This window comes from Dermatophagoides farinae, chromosome 9, assembly GCF_024713945.1.
Source record: "Dermatophagoides farinae isolate YC_2012a chromosome 9, ASM2471394v1, whole genome shotgun sequence".
In the NCBI taxonomy this organism is placed as follows: domain Eukaryota; kingdom Metazoa; phylum Arthropoda; class Arachnida; order Sarcoptiformes; family Pyroglyphidae; genus Dermatophagoides; species Dermatophagoides farinae.
This window is the reverse complement of record NC_134685.1, coordinates 878,907-899,475: the sequence shown is the minus strand read 5'-3', so window position 1 is coordinate 899,475 and position 20,569 is coordinate 878,907. Positions and strand designations below refer to the sequence as shown.

The window sequence follows — 20,569 nt, the reverse complement described above, 5'->3', positions numbered from 1 at the left end:
AATATATATACTGTCACTGTCATCATCATCATCATGTGATCATCATCATTATCATCATTGAAATAAAATAAAAAATCGGAAACTAGGATAATAGAAATAATCAAATTGAAATTGATTTTCAATCATCAAAATTTATTGGCAGCAGCAACAGCCCCTCAGTACATTTTATCATCTGATTGTATCGTACTTTTTTCTAGTTTTATCCGGTTTTTTTTTACATTTCATCATCATCATCATCACTGGGGTAATGTAACCTAACCAAATGACAATCATTGAACCTAACTAAATTCTAAATTTGTTTCTTGTTGATTCAGAATTTAGTGAAGGCAAAATCATCATCATCATCATACGCAGCATCATCATTCGATTCTTCTATACATATAAAAATTACACATTCATTGGCCTTTCGAAAGTATATGGTTGGTGAACTTTTTTTTTATTTTTTATTCTCTGTTGTTTCGGGTGAACAATCATCATCATCATCATCATCATCACTTGAATGCGTCATTGAATTTAATACGAAAATTCTCGTTTTTTTTATCATCATCAAATTTCAAATTCTTTATCACATCACCATGATGAGATGTGTGAATAGAGAATTTTCTTTCATGTGTCATAGCCATTCTCATATCGATTTGATGAATGAATTCGGATGGATGAATGAATTACTGAAAAAAAAACAAAATTCTGTTTCTTCTGTTTTGAAAATAAGAATACCACTACTCCACATGTTTGTGTTGGTGGATATTTTTATTTTTTAAAAAAGAACAAAAAAAAATCTGGTTTTGAATCAAACCACCACCACCATCATCATCATAGTTATGATGTCCACACCCACACACGCACCACTTTTTTTTCCATTTAACTTTTTCCGCATTTATAATAACCACATTTTCATTGATGATATGTTTATTATGATGATGATGGTCAACAGAGGAAATGTATAGAAAACAAAACAAAACAAAAAAAAACAAAAAAAAAAGTTGAATGACACTGGTGTATGTATGATCACACACACACACACACATAGGTCACAAACACACACTAGAATCCTGGTTTAAAAAAAAAAAACGCAAATAAATGGTTGAATGTTGTGTTGGCAGTTTGATGAACTGGATTTTTGTTTTCCTTTTGTTTAATTCGTTCATTCACTTGGCCTGATGATGATGATGATGATGATGGCATAGCATCAACATTTGATGCCATACTTGTTGCGTCGTATGTTGTGTATCGTTATGTTTCAATTCAATTTAGTGAATGTGTGTGTGTGTGTGTGTGTGTTTTTTTTTTTTTTTTTTTTTTTTTTTTAAATGAGAGCATAACTCTCTAAATTTTATTATTCGGTTAAAGTAAGAAATAAAACTTAATATTTACAAAATGAAAAGGGGGAGTGGGTGAAGTGTTCATTGTGGGAGTGTACTATGGGGTGTGTGTGAAAATTTAAGGGAACGGTTGTGTAAGCGCAAATGGTGGTGGATGTGTTGGCAGAAGGTATGGAAGGTGTTGCTTTTGATTAGAAATATAATTGTATCAGCGAGAATATGAGAGTGTTGTTGAATGTATGTATTGGTAATGTCAAAAAATCTCGGGCAGTGTAGTGTGATGTGTGTGTATGTTTCAGGCAGACTACAAAGTGGGCACAGAGGCGACGGACTAATTTTCCATATGCGATGTAGATACTCCCGAGTGGGACCGTGTCCCGTAAGAAAGGAAGTAGTAGCCTGTGTTTGGGGGAAAGAAATTAAATTGTGTTCGTAGAGAAGTTTGACAGGATCTTTAGTACAATTATCATGTATGATGTTCATGAGTGAATGAAATTTGGAGTTTGTCAATGAATCAATGATTTTTTGTGTTGTGTGATTGTAAGAGAATTTTTCCGGAATGTTTGTGATGGGGGGAGGGGTGGAGGAAGAGAATTTAAAAAAGATTTTTATGTGATGATCAAATATTAAATTAATTAATTTGTTAGATATTTTTGAAACTGTGGATTTGTAATCGAAAAGATTTTTGGTGTTTGTGACAATGAGAATGCTGTTTAAGGGGCTATTGTGTTCGTGGGAGAGATAAGTTGATAAAGTTTTGTAGATGTTATGATAAGAAGCTTCTTTTGTCTGAGTATGGTTGTTGTATTTGGTGGTGAGAGAGAAGCCAGATGATTGGATGACTGTGTGACAAAGTTTGTATTCGTTGAAAGTCAGGGTGTGTGTCGAGAGGGTGAGGTCAAAGTGTGAGTTGGTGTTGGAGATGGGGTGTATTGGGATGATAAGGGGGTTAGTGGTAAAAAGAGGGGGGAGTTTTTGTTTCAAGTTGTGAACATCAGATTTCAGATTTATAGTGTCCAGGATAGAAGGAGAATTGGTGAGTAGATGGATGCAATCGATTGGTGTAGACTTGTAGGCATTAATAGCATTTCTGAGGATGGCGTTGTCGAACGTGTTGAGCATTCTTTTTGTTTTAAAGTTAATTTTATTGTTCCAGATTTCGGAGGCATAGAGAAGGGAGGGAAGAAGAAAGTTTTTGTACAGAATAAGTCTTCTCGAATGAGTGAGGCCGTATTTGTGCGAGATGTGCAGTTTCAGAATGTTTAGATATTTATACAATTGAGAGATTTTGTTCTGGATGTGGCAATCAAATTTCAGATTTTGAGTAAACGTCACTCCTAGAATTTTGGTGTTGGTGACGGTGTTAAGGTTGATGAGATGGTCAATTGCAGGGCTGTGTGTGTGTGTGTGTGTTTATATGATCAATGTCATCGAAGATTACATAACTCATTTGTGCTACCAAGAAAATTTTTCTTTTTTTTTTTTTGACAATTTCCAAAAAAAGTTTGTTGGAATTTTTTTTTTGTTCTTGTTCCATTAACAATAACAACAACAACAAAAAAACAGGGCCCCAAAATCATTCACTAATTTCAATTGAATGATTATTCCAATCAATCAATCATTTGTCCAATGACAACAACATTTTTTTTGATGATGATGATGAGTGAGTGAATGAATGAAGGTAAAATTTAGCGATTATCATTGGTTTTTTTTCGTTTTCTTCTTGCTTTAATTATCAAAAAAGATTATTATCATTTTTTTTTTTTTTTTTTTTGACGACTTGTTTGACATTGAGGACCAAATATTGATTTGTTGTTGTTGTTGTTGTAGTTGTAAGCCTTACAATGTAAGGAATAAAAATTGAGAACAAAATTTTTTTCATCTTTGAAAGGAAAGGCCCAAAGTTTTTTGTTCACATACTGATGGGGATCATCCTTGTTTGTTTTTTTTTGTCCATTACCCGGCGGCTATAAATGATTATCATTTTTTTTTGTTGTAAAAAAAATTGTACTATAACTATTCCTCAAGATGGCGTTACACGGTCAATTGTAATTGTTATTCGAATGTTTCTCAAATGAATGCAACAAAACACACACACACACACACACACACACTACTGTTATCTGTATAGAAATTTTTTATCTTTTACAACAACAAAAAAAAAACAAAAAAAAAATTCACCCTAGAACTTTTTTTAGGTGTTTATTATATATATATATCACACACATAACCCACCCGTTGGTAGAACGAAAATCCATTTTCAGTGATGTATCTTTTTTTTTGTTTTTTTTTTGTTTTGCCAAGTGAACAACACTATGAAATGTTGGAAAAAAACAAGAAAAACTTGCTCACCTCTCAGTATGTGAGATTACTTTTGGTCTACCATTTTTTTTTTCACATTAGAAATTGCTCAAATAAAAATTGCACATCAGTGTTATAATATATAATAATGATGGGAATCAAATAAATATATTGCCCACTTGTTGCCAAAACACCAAAATTGAATCCTTTGAGTGTGTGTGTGTGTATGTATGTATAAATCCTTTGCTTACAAGAAAACAAAAACATACATAAAGTGAGAGAGAGAGAGAGAAATATCAATTTAAAAAAAAAAACATGAAAGAGAGAAGCAATATGAATGATCCACCTACTACTTACTATTCACTCACTTGAAATAAAAATAAAAATAAAAAAAAATTTCATCCATTTTCACAAATCTTTCATATATTGAAAAAAAAGGAGTAGATTACTTGTTCAGTAGGGCTTGTTGTTGCTGCTGCTGCTGTTGATGATGATGATGAAGATGATGATAAATTTAGGTCAAGTCTAATGTCTACCTTTAAATCGGTACATACAGGATACAACAGGTATATGACAATTTCGTTGTTCAGTTTTTAGCGTTTTTCGCTAAGAGCGTCTAACATGCACAAGACACACACACACTATTTGTACGTAATAATTGTGTGTTTGTATTAAAAAAAAATCATCAAAATGTTAATTTGGATACATTTGTTGGATTTTGGGGAGAAAAAAAAACTGGGAAATTCGTTCCTCGTTCATATCGTCGTGATGGTGTGGTGTGGTGACTTGTTTACACACACACACACATGGTGTTTGTGGGGGGCTGCTTTACTTCCTGAACATATTATTATAACATATAACTCGCTATTCGATGTTGAATGAATTGAATGGAATGAAAGAAAAAAAAAGGAAAGGCGTTTTTTTTTTTTTTTGTTACTTCGTTGATGATAATGATGGTGATGAAAAAAAAAACGAAAACAACAACAACAAAAAAAAATTTTTAAATCTATTAAAAATCTCTTGAAAAAAGTAAATCATTTTTAAATACTACTAATGAAGAAATTCGAACGTTTTTTTTGTTGTTGTTGTTGAAAATCATCGAAACTATCGATATATCGATTTCGGTTGTTTGAAATTGAAAGATTTTTTATCCTACGAAAAATAAAATCTTTGTGTGCTTATAATTTATTGGTCAGTGTGTGTATAATGAGTATAATTATCAACAATTTCTTTTTTTTCCCCCAGATCAAAAAACAGGTAGGAAACAAAATAAATATATCGAGCAACAGTGAATCCGAATGGATTGGATTGGATTTCATCATCATCATCATCATCATTTATAAACCAGAGTAATGATGATAATGATTGGTCGGATGATTATGGCAATGATGATGATGATGATGAAAGTCATATGATGTGATATTACAATTTACAATACACCATATTTTTTTGGTTGTCACAACCAAAAAAAAAAAAAAAAGAGAAATAAAAGACATGACTACTGAATCGTCGAGGTCGTTTTCTTATGTGTGTGTATGCACACCACATTTAATTTTCTTCTCATGTGTGTTGAATGAATTACCGAAAAAAATTTTCTTTTTTTCTTTCATTTCTCATTCATTTTATTCTATATATATTCCAGATTCGTTAAAATAATCGGCTCAAACAAAAATTTCAAGGAAATACGAATATATGAATCGGTTAAATTGATCAATCAATAAATTTGTTTGATTTTTTTTTCCGAATAGTAATCACTGAAATATATGGTGTGGGTGAGCAAATTATTTCGAAATGGAATTCTTTCCACAATGAGATAATGATGATGAAATCGGATCGAAATTATTCTAATCGAAAAAATACCGATACATCATCGGCAGTAGTAGTGGCATTGATTGGAATGAAATTTGAAAGTTATACCTGATTTATTATCATTTATAATGCTACTACTCAAATGATATACTACTAGTTTTATATATATTTAATTCAAAATGCCAAAAAAAAAAAATTTATCGTAGTAGTTGTTCCGTTTACATTGATTTGGTAGTAGCATTAATAAATGTTGATGAAAATGTCAATGAAAATAAAGAAACAGGAGGAGCAAAGTTGATGATGACGTAGACGGACATGACCACTAGCAATCGAAAAAAAACTATCGTCATCATCATCATTACACATCACAAAAAAAAATATATCGACGTCGTTTGTCGTATACTATACATGACTTAATGTTCAATTCAGTTCACAGTTGGCTTTTATTGTGGCGTATCATCTACGTTTTTGTGTGCATGTGTGTGTGTGTGTGCGTTTGTACTTCCCTTCGTGGATTGTGGCTTTCATTTTTTATTTTGCCTCATTATTTGTCGCCATTTGTCTGTGTTTTTTGTGTGTGTGTGTGATTCGATCATCATTCGATTGTTTCAGTTGTCCACGTCGTTATCATCATCATCATCATCGTCGTCATTATAATAACGAAAACGAAAAAGGTTCTCTTATTCATTTCATATTCTGTTATAAAAATCATCATATAAAACAGTGTAAATCATAATCAATTGATTCAAAATATAAAAAAAAACTTTTGCTAATCATCATCCATCCATTTTGGTGTGTGTGTGTGGTGATTTTTTTTCGTATTGGACGTTGTGAATTTGTTTTGTGTGTCCTAATTTTTTTTTCTCAGCTCACATTCTCCAAAAAAAAAAAATACTCAACTTGTATTCCATCAATCGTTTTTGTTTTGTTCGTAGCTTCCGATTTTTGTTTTTTTTTTGGAATTATTTTAATAGCTACCCTCACCATCATCATCATCATTCACTTTCCAGTGAATTTGAATCACCGAATTTTCAAAGAATCAGATATTATTCCAGAATAATTTAAATGTTTTAGGTAAGATTTTTTTTGTTTGTTTGTTTGTCCTAAGATCAACTTTTTCTTTAATCGAGTAGATTAGATTGTTTTTTTCTCAAGAAATGTTTGTTTTTTTTTGTTATTCTTAAATACGACGTATTTAAATTCTTTAATTAATGATTTAGAAGAATAGTGGATCGTCGTATGTTATTATGTGTGTAATGTAATATTTAAATTTTCAATACGTCGTCAACTAAACAAGCACCAACATTTGTGTGTGTGTGAAATAGCCATAGGTGGTGTATATATTGAACACATCTCTCATACTCACAACACACAAGCGTATCGACGACACAATTTTTTTTTCTATGATGACGTTCTTCTGTAAAATAATGTATGTTTGGGATACACAAATGATTGCTCTTGTATGTGTGTGTAAATGTGCGTAGTTTTTTGTTGTTGTTGTTGCTGAAATAATAATGTCGCCCCCTCACATCTAATGATGATGATGAATGTGTGAAACGCCATCAACCAAAATAATCGATTAAAAAGATTTTTCATAATTTATTTGAAATTGAATTGAATCTTTTAAAACGTATATACGATAATGTTTTTTGATAATCAATTTCAATTCTGATTGAAATGCTAAAGAATCAATCAGAATTTTATTTTATCCTGTTATGACGTGAAAGAGAAGATTTTGATTCTGTTATGATTTTTTTTTTCTCATCATTGCTTTGAAATCATATGCAAAAACAGATTTAATTAGTCGATTTTTTTTATGTCGCATATCACATCAAATATAAGTATCTTTTGTGTCAAATCATAAGATGATGATCCTTCTCGTCATTGAACATGAGAAGCTTAAAAATAAAAATTGACTATTTTTTTCAATGACGTCATTTTAGATATTTGGTGGTAATAATAATGTGGTTTGTCTTGTGATTTTAATATGTATCTGGATATATAAGACGTTTTAGTTTTTCTGGTTTTCCTAAAAGATATATGGTAGTTTTGTTTATTTTGGAAATGTCGTTTGAACTTTTTGATCAATTCCTTTTCAAAACCTTCCACTTATTTGTTTGGTTTGATATGATCTATGCTCACTCGCTGATATATCTTTTTGTGTGCATGTGTGTGTGTGTGTGTGTTTGTTGCTGAATTAATTTAAAGGGCAGGTAGTGTTTTAGTTAAATACCCTATAGGTGGTGGTGGTGGTGGTGGTATTTCGCTTCCACCACCCAAATGATGGGTCAAGAGCTTGAATTAAAAGTATTGGTTAGATTTTTTTTCGGTTGGCTTTACCAAAAAAAAAAAAAAAAAAAAAATACAACCATATTACCAAGTTTTAGGGTACATCTGATAGATAGAAAATAAAATCCTTGAAAATAAAAAAGATTTTTTCTTTTTGATATCTTTTTTTAAGATTTATTTATTTGAAAGAATCATATTATTATGATGATGAGTACAATTAACTAAATTTTCATCGTCATCAAGTTTTTACTCATATATATCCTGCAATAAGATCCTAAAAAGATGGTGAAATGATGATGATGATGAAAATCATAACCATCCTCAACCTGATGATGAGTAAAGAGATTTGAGTCGTATACTCACCATTATTTTTTTTTTGACTCATCACATGAATATACCACACACATCACACACACCGTAAGCTCAAATCATTTTGTGCATGTATGCATCATGCATGTGGATACAACGCCCCTACTTTTTTTTATTTATTTGCCATCTATTGGTTACGATTGAAACTAAAATGAAAATTTTTCATTCATTTTTACATAAAAATATTGAGCAGTGGAGTTTTTTTTGTGATGGTGGTGGTTGTGTGTTTGTGTGTGTGTGTGTGGGATATGAAGAGGAAGATTTTTCTTTTTCTTTGAAAAACATAAGGGGCTAACCAGGAGTAGGACGTAGTTTATATACGTTGCAATATCGTTATTTTGCACACACACACACACACAAACAGTTCGTTTTTTGTTGGACGAATTGGTGTTTTTTTTTTGGTACGTGCCTTGACAACGATTGTGAATGAATGAATGAATGACTATCATTGCTGCTATTGTCGTCGTCGTCGTCGTCATTATTATCTTTTCGTTGCCATTTGCTTCTGCTGTTGAAAATTTTTTTCGCTGTTTTCGTCTTTTCTAATCTTCATTCGACTTTATGATTTCATCTGGCTATATCTCAAGCTGGTTCTTCTGTTTGTGTTTGGCTCTTGGCTTGCTGACTGTGACTGAGTACATTCATTCATGTCCATGATAATCATCATTTAGTATAGTGAGCATATCGCTTGTTATGAATTAAGTGAATTATTTTTTTTGATGTTTTTTCTTTCATTAAGACTTGTTTTTGGATGGTTATTATGATCCAGAAACCTTTTGTTTGTGTTTGTGTGTGTGTGAAATGATGATTATGTAGAAGGCTTCACAATTCTTTTCTGTATACAATGTAATGGTATGTATGAGTATAAAAGTTATAAAGGGGGTGATGTGTATATATTATATTATTCCATACAAAAGCCATTGATTAAACTTTTTTTTTCTATATTGAAAACTTTTAATTTGAATTTTTTTTTTTTTTGCAAAATTCTAATTCAGTTTATGCTCGAATCTTCAGAATTTTTTTCTGTATTCTTGTGACTTGAAATTTTTTGTTTTAATTCATATAATTGAATGTGTTGTGTTTATACATCACTGCCACAAAGTAAATTTTTTTTTTGTCCTTAACACATTGGTCACGTCTTTGATGTTTGTGTGTAGCAGATAGCATAGCATCATCATTCAACTGTATCATCATAGGTTGATTTGAATTGTAATATGATTCGAATATCAATCTGCTTATCATCATCAAATATGTAGCTGCTGCTGCTGCTGCTGTTTGTGTTTTTTTTTCATTTCTTTTTTTTTCTTGTGAATGTATTTTTATTTATGAGTGTGTGTGTGTGTGTTTAAGCATTCATTTTGGATTTTCCTTGTCGTTGTTTGTGTGTGTGTGTCGACTATGTTGTTTTTTTTCTGATATCGATCATGACGACGAATGACGGCCATCAAATGAAACATATTTAGCCATAGAGATAGTATATATGTGTGTAGTTTGCTTGGATAGAAGAACAAAAAAAAAATTTCAATCGATTGCATTTGTTTGTTGTAAAATTTGTTTTTTTTTCATTTGCAAAAAAAAACGTCTAAATCTATTACAGTTAATCTTTTTTATATATTTAATTTATTCTTTGGATATCACTAATTTTTTTTTATTCATTTTCATATCTCATTACAGCTGTCTTGTGTGTGTGTGTGCATTGGCTGACGAAAGAATCTTATCTCACTTTTCTCTCATACAAATATATCTCATTTATTCATTTCATTTGGCTTCAATTTTTTTTTTTTTGATTGTTGAAATAAATAAAGAATAAAAAAAAAATGGAAAGCGATCCAAATCAAATGTCACAAAGTGCAGCATTGTGTAGGTCTGGTTGTGGTTTCTATGGCAATCCATCCAATGATGGCCTTTGCTCTAAATGTTATAAAGATGCATTGAAAAGAAAACAAGCTGCACCAACCACCACAACTGCCTCAACGAATGGTACATCATCATCATCATCTCAAACAAGCCTAGAAAATGTTGCAGCCGATAATATCAAAACTTTGATTGCATCATCATCATCGATTAATAATAACAACAACAATAATAATAGTAGTAGTAACATTGTTACAAGTAATTCTTCATCACCAACTTCGAATATATCTGCGATATCTGCTCAAGATTCTAGCCATTCATCAAATTCTGAGGTAATTTTTTTGAATTGTCGATTTGAACTTTTTTGTAATTGTAATTTTTTTTTTACAAATAAAAAGGCAAAGGTAACAGACCAGCCAAATTTGACGACGACTAGTGAAAATAATACCTCGATTGGTGCTGATGAACAAGATGGAGATGAAACACCGACAAAACAGCAAAAAAAGAAAAAATTACGATGTCCAATTTGTCGTGAAAAGCTTGCCATTATCCGTATGTTTTTTTTTATAAATGAATCTATTTAATCCTGACTAATTATTTAAATAAATAATAATAGGGTTTGATTGCCGTTGTGGTCTATCATTTTGTGGTACGCATCGTTATGCCAAAATGCACAATTGTACATTCGATTATAAAGAATATGGCGCTGAAGAGATTCGTAAAAATAATCCACAAGTGATTGGTGAAAAAGTACAAAAGATTTGAATGATGATGACGACGACGAAGAAGAAGAAGAAGAAAAATGATGATCTTTAAATCAATATATAATCACACACCCATATAATATGCAAATATGAAATTGATAATTGTAAAATTAATTAAACAAAAAGAAAATTACTAAATGGATCATATCCCGATGAAGAGTTGAAAAACAACAACAACAACAACAAAAACCCAATCAAGAATCATGATTGAATCAAAAAGAATCAAGAATACACATAAACACCCCAGTTTTTTTTCGTTGTTTCTTCTTACACCATATACACACAATTAATTATCAAAAAAAAAAGTTAAATGCAGAGCTCTTTCTTTCTCTCGTTCTCTCTCTCTCTCTTTCACTTTAAACATTTTCATTTCTTTATAAAATTTTTGTTAAATAATTTAAATTTAAAAATACATAAACAAACACACACACACACACAATATGTATGTCATTTGCCCAAAAACATTTACATTATTGAAATACAACAAAAAAAATAGCTTATTGTGTTGTTTGTAAAACTCATATTCTCTTTAATCATATGATGATACACATACATACATTTTTTTTGTTGCAAAGAAAGAATATTCTCATTTCCTTTGCTTACTACCACCACCACTTGGTTTGAATGAATGAACAGAACAGCAGAAAAGATTCCATTTCTTTGTATTGCTTTTTCTTCCTTTCCATTCTACCTGAATCACAAAATTTAATTTTGCATGTTGTAATTTTTTTTTCTTTTCTCTTGGATTGCTCGTTTTTTTTTCTCTCACCATGCCCCCCTCCATTATTTCCTTTTCCCATAACTTTACATTTTCTTTATTCTACTCTATATATGTAAATAGAATATATTAAAAGAAGAAATACTACTCTTTTTAAAGAATTTTCATTTATTCGTGTATATAACAACAACAACAACAACAAATCAATACCTAAACCAAACCAGATTCAGTCGATTCAATTAATTATAACCACATAATGATAATCATCATAGCTATATTTGAATCACCACCTCTACCACCACCACCACCATACACAAATGATGCTACAACAACAACAAAAAAAATTTTAGCATTTCAATTAACTACGATTTTCTATTTGTTTTTGAAGAATTTTTTTTTTTTTTGTGTGTGTGTGTATGCAAAATATATATGACTGAATATCATATAATAATCCTGGCTTATTGTGTTATTAACAAACAAACAAACAAAAAACACCTCATCATTATCATCATCATCAATCATTACTAATTGAAATATTTTTGTATCGAACACACACAATACACACACACAGAACACACACACAAATAAAATCAGCCATTGAATTTATTATTATGAAATGAAAATAAGAATCCTGAATCTTTTCTTTAATAATTAATATCTCATAATCATCACCATTGGAGAGAGAGAATCATCTTTTTTTTTTGTTTTTCGAATCTTTGAGTTGACCATCGATATATGTAATATCGATATTATTTCCCATTCACACATATACTCCCACACACAGCACATACGCCCATCACTTTTTTTTTGTAATTTGTAAAAAAAATTTTGCTTTTTTTCATTTCTTCGCTTCTTAATGTTTTAATAATAATAATAATCAGAAACACACATAGTATAATGATGGTAATAATAAAAAATAATTTTTTGATTGAAAAAAAAACATTTTGTTTTATTCATTCGTTTTTTGTTGTTGTTGTTGTTGTTGAAACTTTGCTACAATGGTGAGTACTTAGTTAATTAGTTAGTTGATTTGTTTTTGATTCGTATTCAATGGATGACAAATGGTTATATTATTAATGCGTAACATTGTTAATGGTTCACGTTTGAAACGATAACGTTTAAAACCATGTTTACGTGGTATATGAAACATATTCATATCTGTTTGTGTCATTGTTTTCTCCACAATGGTTGCTTCCACTTGTACAAGATCACGATTTAAAATTGGACGTCCAATTAATGTAAAATTTTCATTACCAACAAGAAGACATTTTTCCAATTTTATACGTTCACCAATGTCGGCCGGTATGGCTGTTTGCACAGCAAATATATCATTTAAATGTATTAAATATTGTTGACCATAAAAATGTACAACAGCGAATGTTTGACCAAATTTTCCGGATTCAATAACAGAATTTACATTCTGAAATATTGTTTCTGGTTGTTGCTGTGGATGTGAATCAGGATCAGCATTGTTCCTCATTGATCGAGTTGCTGCGGTGGTGGTGAATGCTTGATTCATACATTTTGGCAAGAATAATGATGATGTAGATTTACGTAATAATAATGAAAACATTTTTTTTGTGATTGAAAAAAAAAATCGAACGTTTTTTAAATCACAACGATTGAATCATATGATGACAGCAATGTGCATGCTTTTGATTCGTTCATAGATACAGTTACGATTTTTTTTCTATTCTACAAAAATTTAATTTTTAGAAAAAAAAGCATGAAAACCATCGGAATTCTAAACGACAAAGATGGCCAAAAATTAAAAAAAAAAAATTCTCCGATGCCGGGAATCGAACCCGGATCGCCTGGGAACACTGCAAACAGGAAATGAATTGCTACGACAACGAGCAATTCAAAATACGAAAGGAACCAGAAACACATGAGAGCCAGAAATCATAGCCATTAGACCACATCGGAGCATAAGCAGAAAGCTGCCGGGAATTCATTTTTCAATTTGAACATATCAAGAATATTCTTTTTCAAATGAATTACAATCACAGAATTTCATTGATTAAATTAATAATTAGATTAGATATAAAAATAAGCTAAACCTAACCATCACTAGATGTCGCCCGTAGTTACAATGAAACATTTTAATTCTTTAAAATTCTTTATTATATCACCAGAGATATGACCGGAAAAAATTCTTTGATCTAATTACCAAAAAAAAAAAACAAAACAAAACAAAAACAAAGGAATAATTATTTATTCCATTAATGAACCGAATATTTTTTTTTGTTGTTGTTCATTTGCTCCAATTTTTCAATTCTGAGTTCTACCTTTTCAATGTTTTAGAACATTGTAACTTTCTGATGATGATGATGATGATGAATTTCGTTTAATAGGATAATAATGGATGAACAAAAAAAAAAAGAAAAGTAATTTACATCTATGTGTGTTTATTAAATGTGTGCAATATTTATAATGATGATAATAAAAAAAAACCAAAAAAAAACTATTCACATTACACAGGTAAGAAGCATCAGCATTCGATTATAATTCTGTTTCATTCCGTTTGATAGCGCTTTAATCGTCATTTTATACTATCTTTAGTGTGTGTGTGTGTGTTGGCTCAATTTACTTTTTTTTTCTTCTTTCATTCCACTCTCTCTCTCTCTCTCTCTCGCTGTCTTTCTCTCTCAAAAGTTTATGATAGCACAAACACATTCCACATTCCAATGTTCTGAGTTTTCTTGTATGTATACTCTGCTTATGAGTGATATATAATAATGGTCAATAATCTACTATATATAATGTGGCTTCATTGGCTGTATTTTATGTGTTTGGATTGAGAATTTGAAATAATAAAGAATTGTGTAAAGAAAATACCCTTCTCATCGTCATCATCATCATCATCATCAGAATATGCAGAATACATTCGTTTATTTATTTATTTTTTGTTTTTTCATTGCCATTCTATTCATCATTCAATGAGCTTTGACATTTAGTGGAAATTTTTTCTGTTTTTTCATTCATTCAACATCCAATTCATTTAGGCCCACAGTGAAACAAAAGACAAAAGATTGAGTTTTCGATTTTGTCTTATAATTATCATCACATCGATTCTGCTCGGTTTTTTTTTTCGTTGGACCTTGTGTGTGTGTGTGTTTCTCAAGTTTCATGGTTTGTTTTTGTTGTATGCCCCTCGCCCATTCCAAATTTTTTTATTTATTCATCATCATCATCGATTAAAATTAATTAATTGCCGAATGATTGTTGTTGATCAATGAATTTTTTCATTTTTTTCCCCCATTTAGAACATTTACGGTGGTAAACAATGAAAATGATGACGAATACCAATAACAATAATATTGTAAACGGTAAGTTAGAAAAAAAAAATTTCGAATCCAATTTTCATTGTCAATTTCTGTCTTTCAAGATATTAAAAAACTTCAAGATTCATTGGAAAAACTTTACAATACATCATCCATTAATTTAAATGGCAATGTTGTTGGACAGCAACAACAACAACAACAATCATCAACACATCAACTATTGAAAGATGATATACGTATCCTGTTGGATGTACTTGAATGTCCAGTATTTGAATCAATTCTTAATGTTCAGGTAATAATAATAATAATTGATTATAAAATCATAAACAGAATTGATTGATTGATTTTTTTTCCTCTATAGTATTCATTACAACAATTACGTGAACAATTCCAACAACATCCGTCCATATTACCCGTTGATGTTGATATTGATACGACAACATTAGAGTTGAATTTAAATTTACCAAATGATGATAATAATAATATATCGATTAATCAACAACCGCAACAGCAACAATTGAATAAACATCATTATCATCAACAACAACAGCAACAACAACAACACACCCACAACAATGATAATGAAAGAGGTGAAGCAGTGATAGCAGTTGGAGGCATTGGTGATCATCATAATAATCAATTTGATTATGATAATCGTACGATTCCATCAAAATTTTCATTACAACAATATATGTATGATTATGATAACCAAGAACAATCATCAATAGGTGGTGGTAGTGGTGGTGGTCGTGATTATTGTGAACCAGATTATGTTAATATTTCATTACAAGTAATTAATTTGATTGATAATTAGGATTTAATAATTAATTTTCATTCTGTTTTTTTTCAAACATGATGAATATTAGGATGAAGCATTTCGTAAAGGAATCAATGAATTAGCACAAGGTCGTATGATACAAACTGTTGAACTTTATAAACCAGAAGGCAAAAGTCTTGGATTCAAAGTTGTTGGTCTTAATCATCCATCTTCATCATCAGATTCATTATTTGGCAATAATGGTACTACTAATAATAATTCTGGTTCGAATTCGAATGGTCAACAACAACAACAACAACAACCTGAACAGGAAAAACAACAAAAAGGCCATCATTTTGATGATATGCTAAATAATAACAAAAAATTGGGAATTTATATTCAAGAGATACATGAAAATGGAATCGCAGCAAGGTAAGTCTATGTGTGTGTGTGTGCGTAAACCGAACGAAAAAGTTTGAATCTTTGACATTTTTTTTTTTTTTTTTTTGGTTCTCCAATATTCGATTACTATAGTATTTATCTGGAAATTCTCGATTTGGAAAACAGAAATAATAATGTTATATTATGAGAAAGATTCATTAATAACCATGTTGATGATTTTATATTTCATTGTTCAAATTCATTCATTCATTTATTATCGAATGTGCACCAAACATGAAAAGGTTATCTAGTTTACTTAATGTCACGTTTCAAGAAGAAAAAAACCGATTCTGAATTCTGAAATTTTATTTAGCCGCACCCATTCATTTTCAATCAGATTCTTGTTTTTGTTGTTATTGTTGTTGTCAGTTAGTTATCTAACCATTCATCCATTCTATCTTCAAAGGTCTAGTCTGCACTAGTGTGTGTGTGTGTGTCAGTTTTTTTTCTGGATAATGAGTTTTTTTTTCTTCTTAGTTTTATTCTTTCTGGCCCTAGTGGCCTATATTTTATCGACATTTTTTCTTTTCATTTTGTTGATCACGAGTGTATTCTGCTGGAAAGGCATGTTGTGTTCATTCATTCATTCATTCTTCGGGTGCAGCCCACATAATTATTAATAATAAGAAAATAATGAGATACCGAACGATAACCGATGTATACCCGGATAAAATAGACACACAGATAGAATGAACATCGATATATATAGATTGAGTTTGTATTTTTCTTTCTTTCTCATTATCGAAATGAATTATGAAAAAAAAATTATATGGAAACCTAAGAAAAGAGAGAGAGAATGAATGGAATTTTTTTTTGCATTCTTCTAGATTGGCCGTGAATATCAAATGATGATGATGAGACAGATTTTTTTTTGTCTCAATAATCAATTTTTTTTTTCGTTGTTAAAATTTGTGTTTACATTATGGTTTCATATTTTTTTCCCTTTTCTTGTTTGAACAAGAAATTTTTTGAATCCACACATATAATATATATAGTGTTTTTGAAGGGTTTTCGTTGAATAATTTACATCGATGATGATTGATGTGAGTGGGTCGATGTATTCATTGAAATAATATTGAAACCTAATTGAGAGTGAGAGAGAGAGCTTGTGTTTGTTGAAGAAATTTTTTCTGTTGAAGAAGAAGGAGAATGGTGTGTCAAATTGATGTGTTGTTATTTATTTCCAGTAACTATAACGATGACAACGAAAAATGAATTGCCAATTTTCCAATTCTCTTTCTTTGTCTCTGGGTTGAGTTGTTGTTGTCGTTGTTGATTGTTTTGTGTTGGTGGTGGATGCTTTTGAAAACTTTTTTTTTTCTTACATCACAGAATGAATAGTTGCCGATGATGATGATGTAATTTGTACAAGAATTTTTCGTTGCAATTGAGCCATTCTATTGTTGTATTTTTTTCTGTTGATGATTATTATGTAAGCGAAAAGAATTCTCTTTTCTCTAATCGAATTCTCTTATTTATTTTTTTTTTGTTTCCAGCTAATCACATCATTGATTGACACTATATATACCTGTACATTGATGTTATTGGAAATATTTTAAAGCATTAGAAAAGAATTTCTTGTTCTGGTTCTTGTCGTTGTTTGGATTCCTGTTCTTTTTTTTTTTTTTTTTTTTGTTCAATAATTTCCCAAATTGTTATTGTTTTTTGATGATTTTCATTGGATTTTTTGTATTTGAAATCCATTAAAAACATTTGTATTTTATTACACATATATAGTAAAAAAAAAAGAGAAAGTGATAGTGTTTCTGGTTTTCTTCATTCATACACAAGAATTGAAGGTCTTTTCATCTATAAAAGAAAGAGTTTCATTTTATATTCTAACTTTGTCTATGGTGGTGGTTTTTCATCAATTTTCTGTCGATTCCGATATTCAGTACTTTTTTTTCTAGACATGGTGATTGGATACGATTCATGCACATGACTGTCTGTGTGTGTGTGTGTGTTCAATTCGAATCCGAGATCCGGTGATATTCAAAAAACTTTTCTCTTCTCTTTCCACACACACACACACACACACACACACGAACGGACACACCTACACATGTATGATGACGAATAACAAATGATGGTGAAGAAAGGAAAAGAAAAAAATAACATTGAATCGAATCATTATCATTCGTATAACGAATAATTTTTTTTTCTATTTACATTCAGATATAACAACAACAACAACAACAACAACTTGAATTTTGTTGTATATGTCTCTTCATCTCTATGTGTCTGTATATATATATACATGTTTAGAATTAATGGGTTATTATAATATAATTTCAAAAACACGCGCCCATTTAATTTGATAGTAGCGGTATTTTTTACTACTATAGTGGTTATTATTCTCTGTACTACAAACTATAGGAATTTTCGTTGTTGTGTGTGTGTGTGTGTACCAGAAAAAAAACACACAAAATTCTAAAGGTGGATCCCGGTATTGTTACCATATATATACACAGCCATACCAAATACAATACAATACAATATTCTTTTTTTTTTATTTCTGGTCAGAATACACTTATTTTCAGTTCCAGAAAAAAAATGATTCATTTCATAGGTGTGCATGAGCACATTTCTCTGTTGATGATGATGATGATGGTGGTGGTATTCATTTGGTTTTTTTTTTTTTTTTTTTGATTCTGGTTTTCTGTCTAAATCCATATGAATCTTTGTTGATTTTGCGCATATTCAATTCGAGAATACAAGAATAAATTCTTATACGATAGCATCATCATCATCATCATATTATTATTTTATCCAGAATATATTATCATCATTATATGATTATTATGTGTGTGTGTGTGTTTTTTTTATTATTCTTGAAACGATAAATTCAACACACTGTTTTGCACGTTTTTTTTTATTTTGGCTACAATAATAATAATAATAATAACAACGATAACAACAACAACAAAGTAATCGTTTCGTTTATTTTTGTCATTTTTTTTTGCACAAATTACATTTCTGGCGGTAGAATATTTCCCTCTCTCTCTCTCTCACACACAGTTGGTTGGTCGGTGTTATTTTTTTTTTTTTTTTTTTGTTTGTTTGTAAATCATCAGAATAGTGTTTGTTGTTGGTGTTGTTGGTGGTGGTGGTGGTCATCATCATCATTTGTATTCACTATCAGATTCTGTTATGATAATAAATTTATGTTGTTGTTGTTGTTGATGATGATGATGATGATTAGCACAGGCGCTTTTAGAATGAATGGTGGTGGTGGTTTTTTGCTATTTTCTTTGCTGGATTTCTGGATCCGTGTGTGTGTGTGTGTGTGTGTGTGCCATTACCGAAAATTTTTTATTATATGATTTTTATTTGGTTTATCACCATCATCATAATGCTCGTAATAAACAACAACAACAACAAATGAATTGAAATTTGGCAAATAATTTTCAATTTTGGTGTTTTATGTGTGTGTGTGTGGGTGTTGGGCGTTTTTTTTCCCTCGTGATTTGTGATTTTATGATTTTGTTTTTTTTTTTTTTTTTTTTGCTGAAAATGCTACGAGAGGTACAAGATTGCTTTTTTTCAATTTATTTATATGTGTTTATGTTTCATATATATATATATATGGATCGATATATTCCATTTGTTTGATTATATAAAAAAATATATTTCTGTTTTGTTGTCTATTTCTCGAGCTTTGTCATTGAATTTCGATTGTTTGTGATTCACTTGTGTGTGTGTGTGTGTTACCCTGTTTGTGATTTGTGTCTGTGTGTGAATGATGAATGGACTTTTTTGAAAATGAAAATTTTGTCTCACTCATAATTTGTGCATTTTTTTCTCTCTTTTTTCTCTCTCTTTGAATATATGTTAATAAAATTGATTGAATCATCATCATCATCAAATTGATTTTGATAAATAAATAAAGAAGTGGCCTATTAAAACCATTAGATCAAATATTGGCCATTGATCGTCATCTATTTACCAATGATCTTTCACATGAAGATGCCATTAATATTTTACAAAGTGCCAAAGGTGTTATTCGTTTGATTGTTGCACGTCCAAATACCAACAACAACAACAACAACAGCAACGATGTTATCGATGATGTTAAAACATCATCAATTTCGACGACAACAACAACAACAACATTACCAACGACCATTATAGCTCAATCAACAAATTCAAAACAAATTACAACAACATTATCAGATGTAAAACGTTCACCATCCAATGCAAGTGATTCATCATCATCAAATAATTCATCAATTGCAAATAATAACAATAACAATTGTAATAACGATAATAATATGGTATTGAATACTGAATGGATACAAATCGATTGTATCGAATTGGATCAAGAAAATGAAAATGGTTTAGGTTTCGGTATTGTTGGTGGCCGTTCATCGGGTGTTATTGTCAAAACCATTATACCAGGCGGTGCAGCTGCTAAGGTAGGTGGACCGTGTTGTGTCACACATTTACATTTTTTCTATTTTTTTCTGCTGATTTCAAAATTTTAAATTCACATGAAATTTTGATTGTCTTTCACTGGTAACAAAATTTTTTCCATTTGCAAAATAAGCGAAAAAAAATCAAATTTTTCGTTGTCTATATAACAATATATATAACCGAACAAAACAAAACCAAAAAAAAAACTTTATTCCATGCACACACATATATTCACCGTATTTATTTAA

General features: G+C 30.2%; 3 protein-coding genes across 8 annotated transcripts in view; 2 read left to right on the top strand and 1 right to left on the bottom strand.

Annotated features, from left to right (window-relative positions):
* The first annotated feature begins 122 nt into the window (after window positions 1-122).
* drn (zinc finger AN1-type doctor no) lies at window positions 123-12,366 on the top strand. Of its 6 annotated transcripts, XM_075734122.1 has the most exons (5): window positions 123-244; window positions 315-419; window positions 9,896-10,276; window positions 10,343-10,496; window positions 10,561-12,366. In XM_075734122.1, exons 2-5 carry the CDS (start codon window positions 417-419, stop codon window positions 10,707-10,709), a joined length of 687 nt encoding a protein of 228 aa, XP_075590237.1. In that variant the 5' UTR covers window positions 123-244; window positions 315-416; the 3' UTR covers window positions 10,710-12,366. The 6 variants fall into 6 exon arrangements, with proteins under 6 accessions (XP_075590237.1, XP_046917180.1, XP_075590241.1 ...); XM_047061224.2 differs by lacking the exons at window positions 123-244; window positions 315-419 and adding an exon at window positions 5,812-6,506 and having other exon boundaries at window positions 9,765-10,276; XM_075734126.1 differs by lacking the exons at window positions 123-244; window positions 315-419 and adding an exon at window positions 5,848-6,506.
* Window positions 12,259-13,071, bottom strand: mRpL21 (mitochondrial ribosomal protein L21). The gene has a single exon (XM_047061690.2). The coding sequence runs from the start codon at window positions 12,997-12,999 to the stop codon at window positions 12,448-12,450; it is 552 nt and encodes a 183-aa protein (XP_046917646.2). The 5' UTR covers window positions 13,000-13,071; the 3' UTR covers window positions 12,259-12,447.
* A 904-nt stretch (window positions 13,072-13,975) lies between these two features.
* Window positions 13,976-20,569, top strand: part of LOC124497707 (multiple PDZ domain protein-like) — a 31,220-nt gene continuing 24,626 nt past the window's right edge. The window contains 6 exon segments of the mRNA XM_075734118.1: window positions 13,976-14,558; window positions 14,693-14,755; window positions 14,815-15,002; window positions 15,072-15,500; window positions 15,577-15,899; window positions 19,798-20,323. Coding sequence (XP_075590233.1) covers window positions 14,713-14,755; window positions 14,815-15,002; window positions 15,072-15,500; window positions 15,577-15,899; window positions 19,798-20,323 — 1,509 coding nt within the window. The 5' untranslated portion in view covers window positions 13,976-14,558; window positions 14,693-14,712.

What these genes read in the sequence shown, in the direction of transcription:
- drn (XM_075734122.1), top strand. An exon ending in GCCATTCATCAAATTCTGAG is followed by an intron (nt 10,277 to 10,342) that starts GTAATTTTTTTG and finishes ACAAATAAAAAG; the next exon opens with GCAAAGGTAACAGACCAGCC. An exon ending in TGAAAAGCTTGCCATTATCC is followed by an intron (nt 10,497 to 10,560) that starts GTATGTTTTTTT and finishes AAATAATAATAG; the next exon opens with GGTTTGATTGCCGTTGTGGT.
- mRpL21 (XM_047061690.2), bottom strand. Translation starts at nt 12,999, where the DNA reads ATGTTTTCATTATTATTACGTAAATCTACATCATCATTATTCTTGCCA.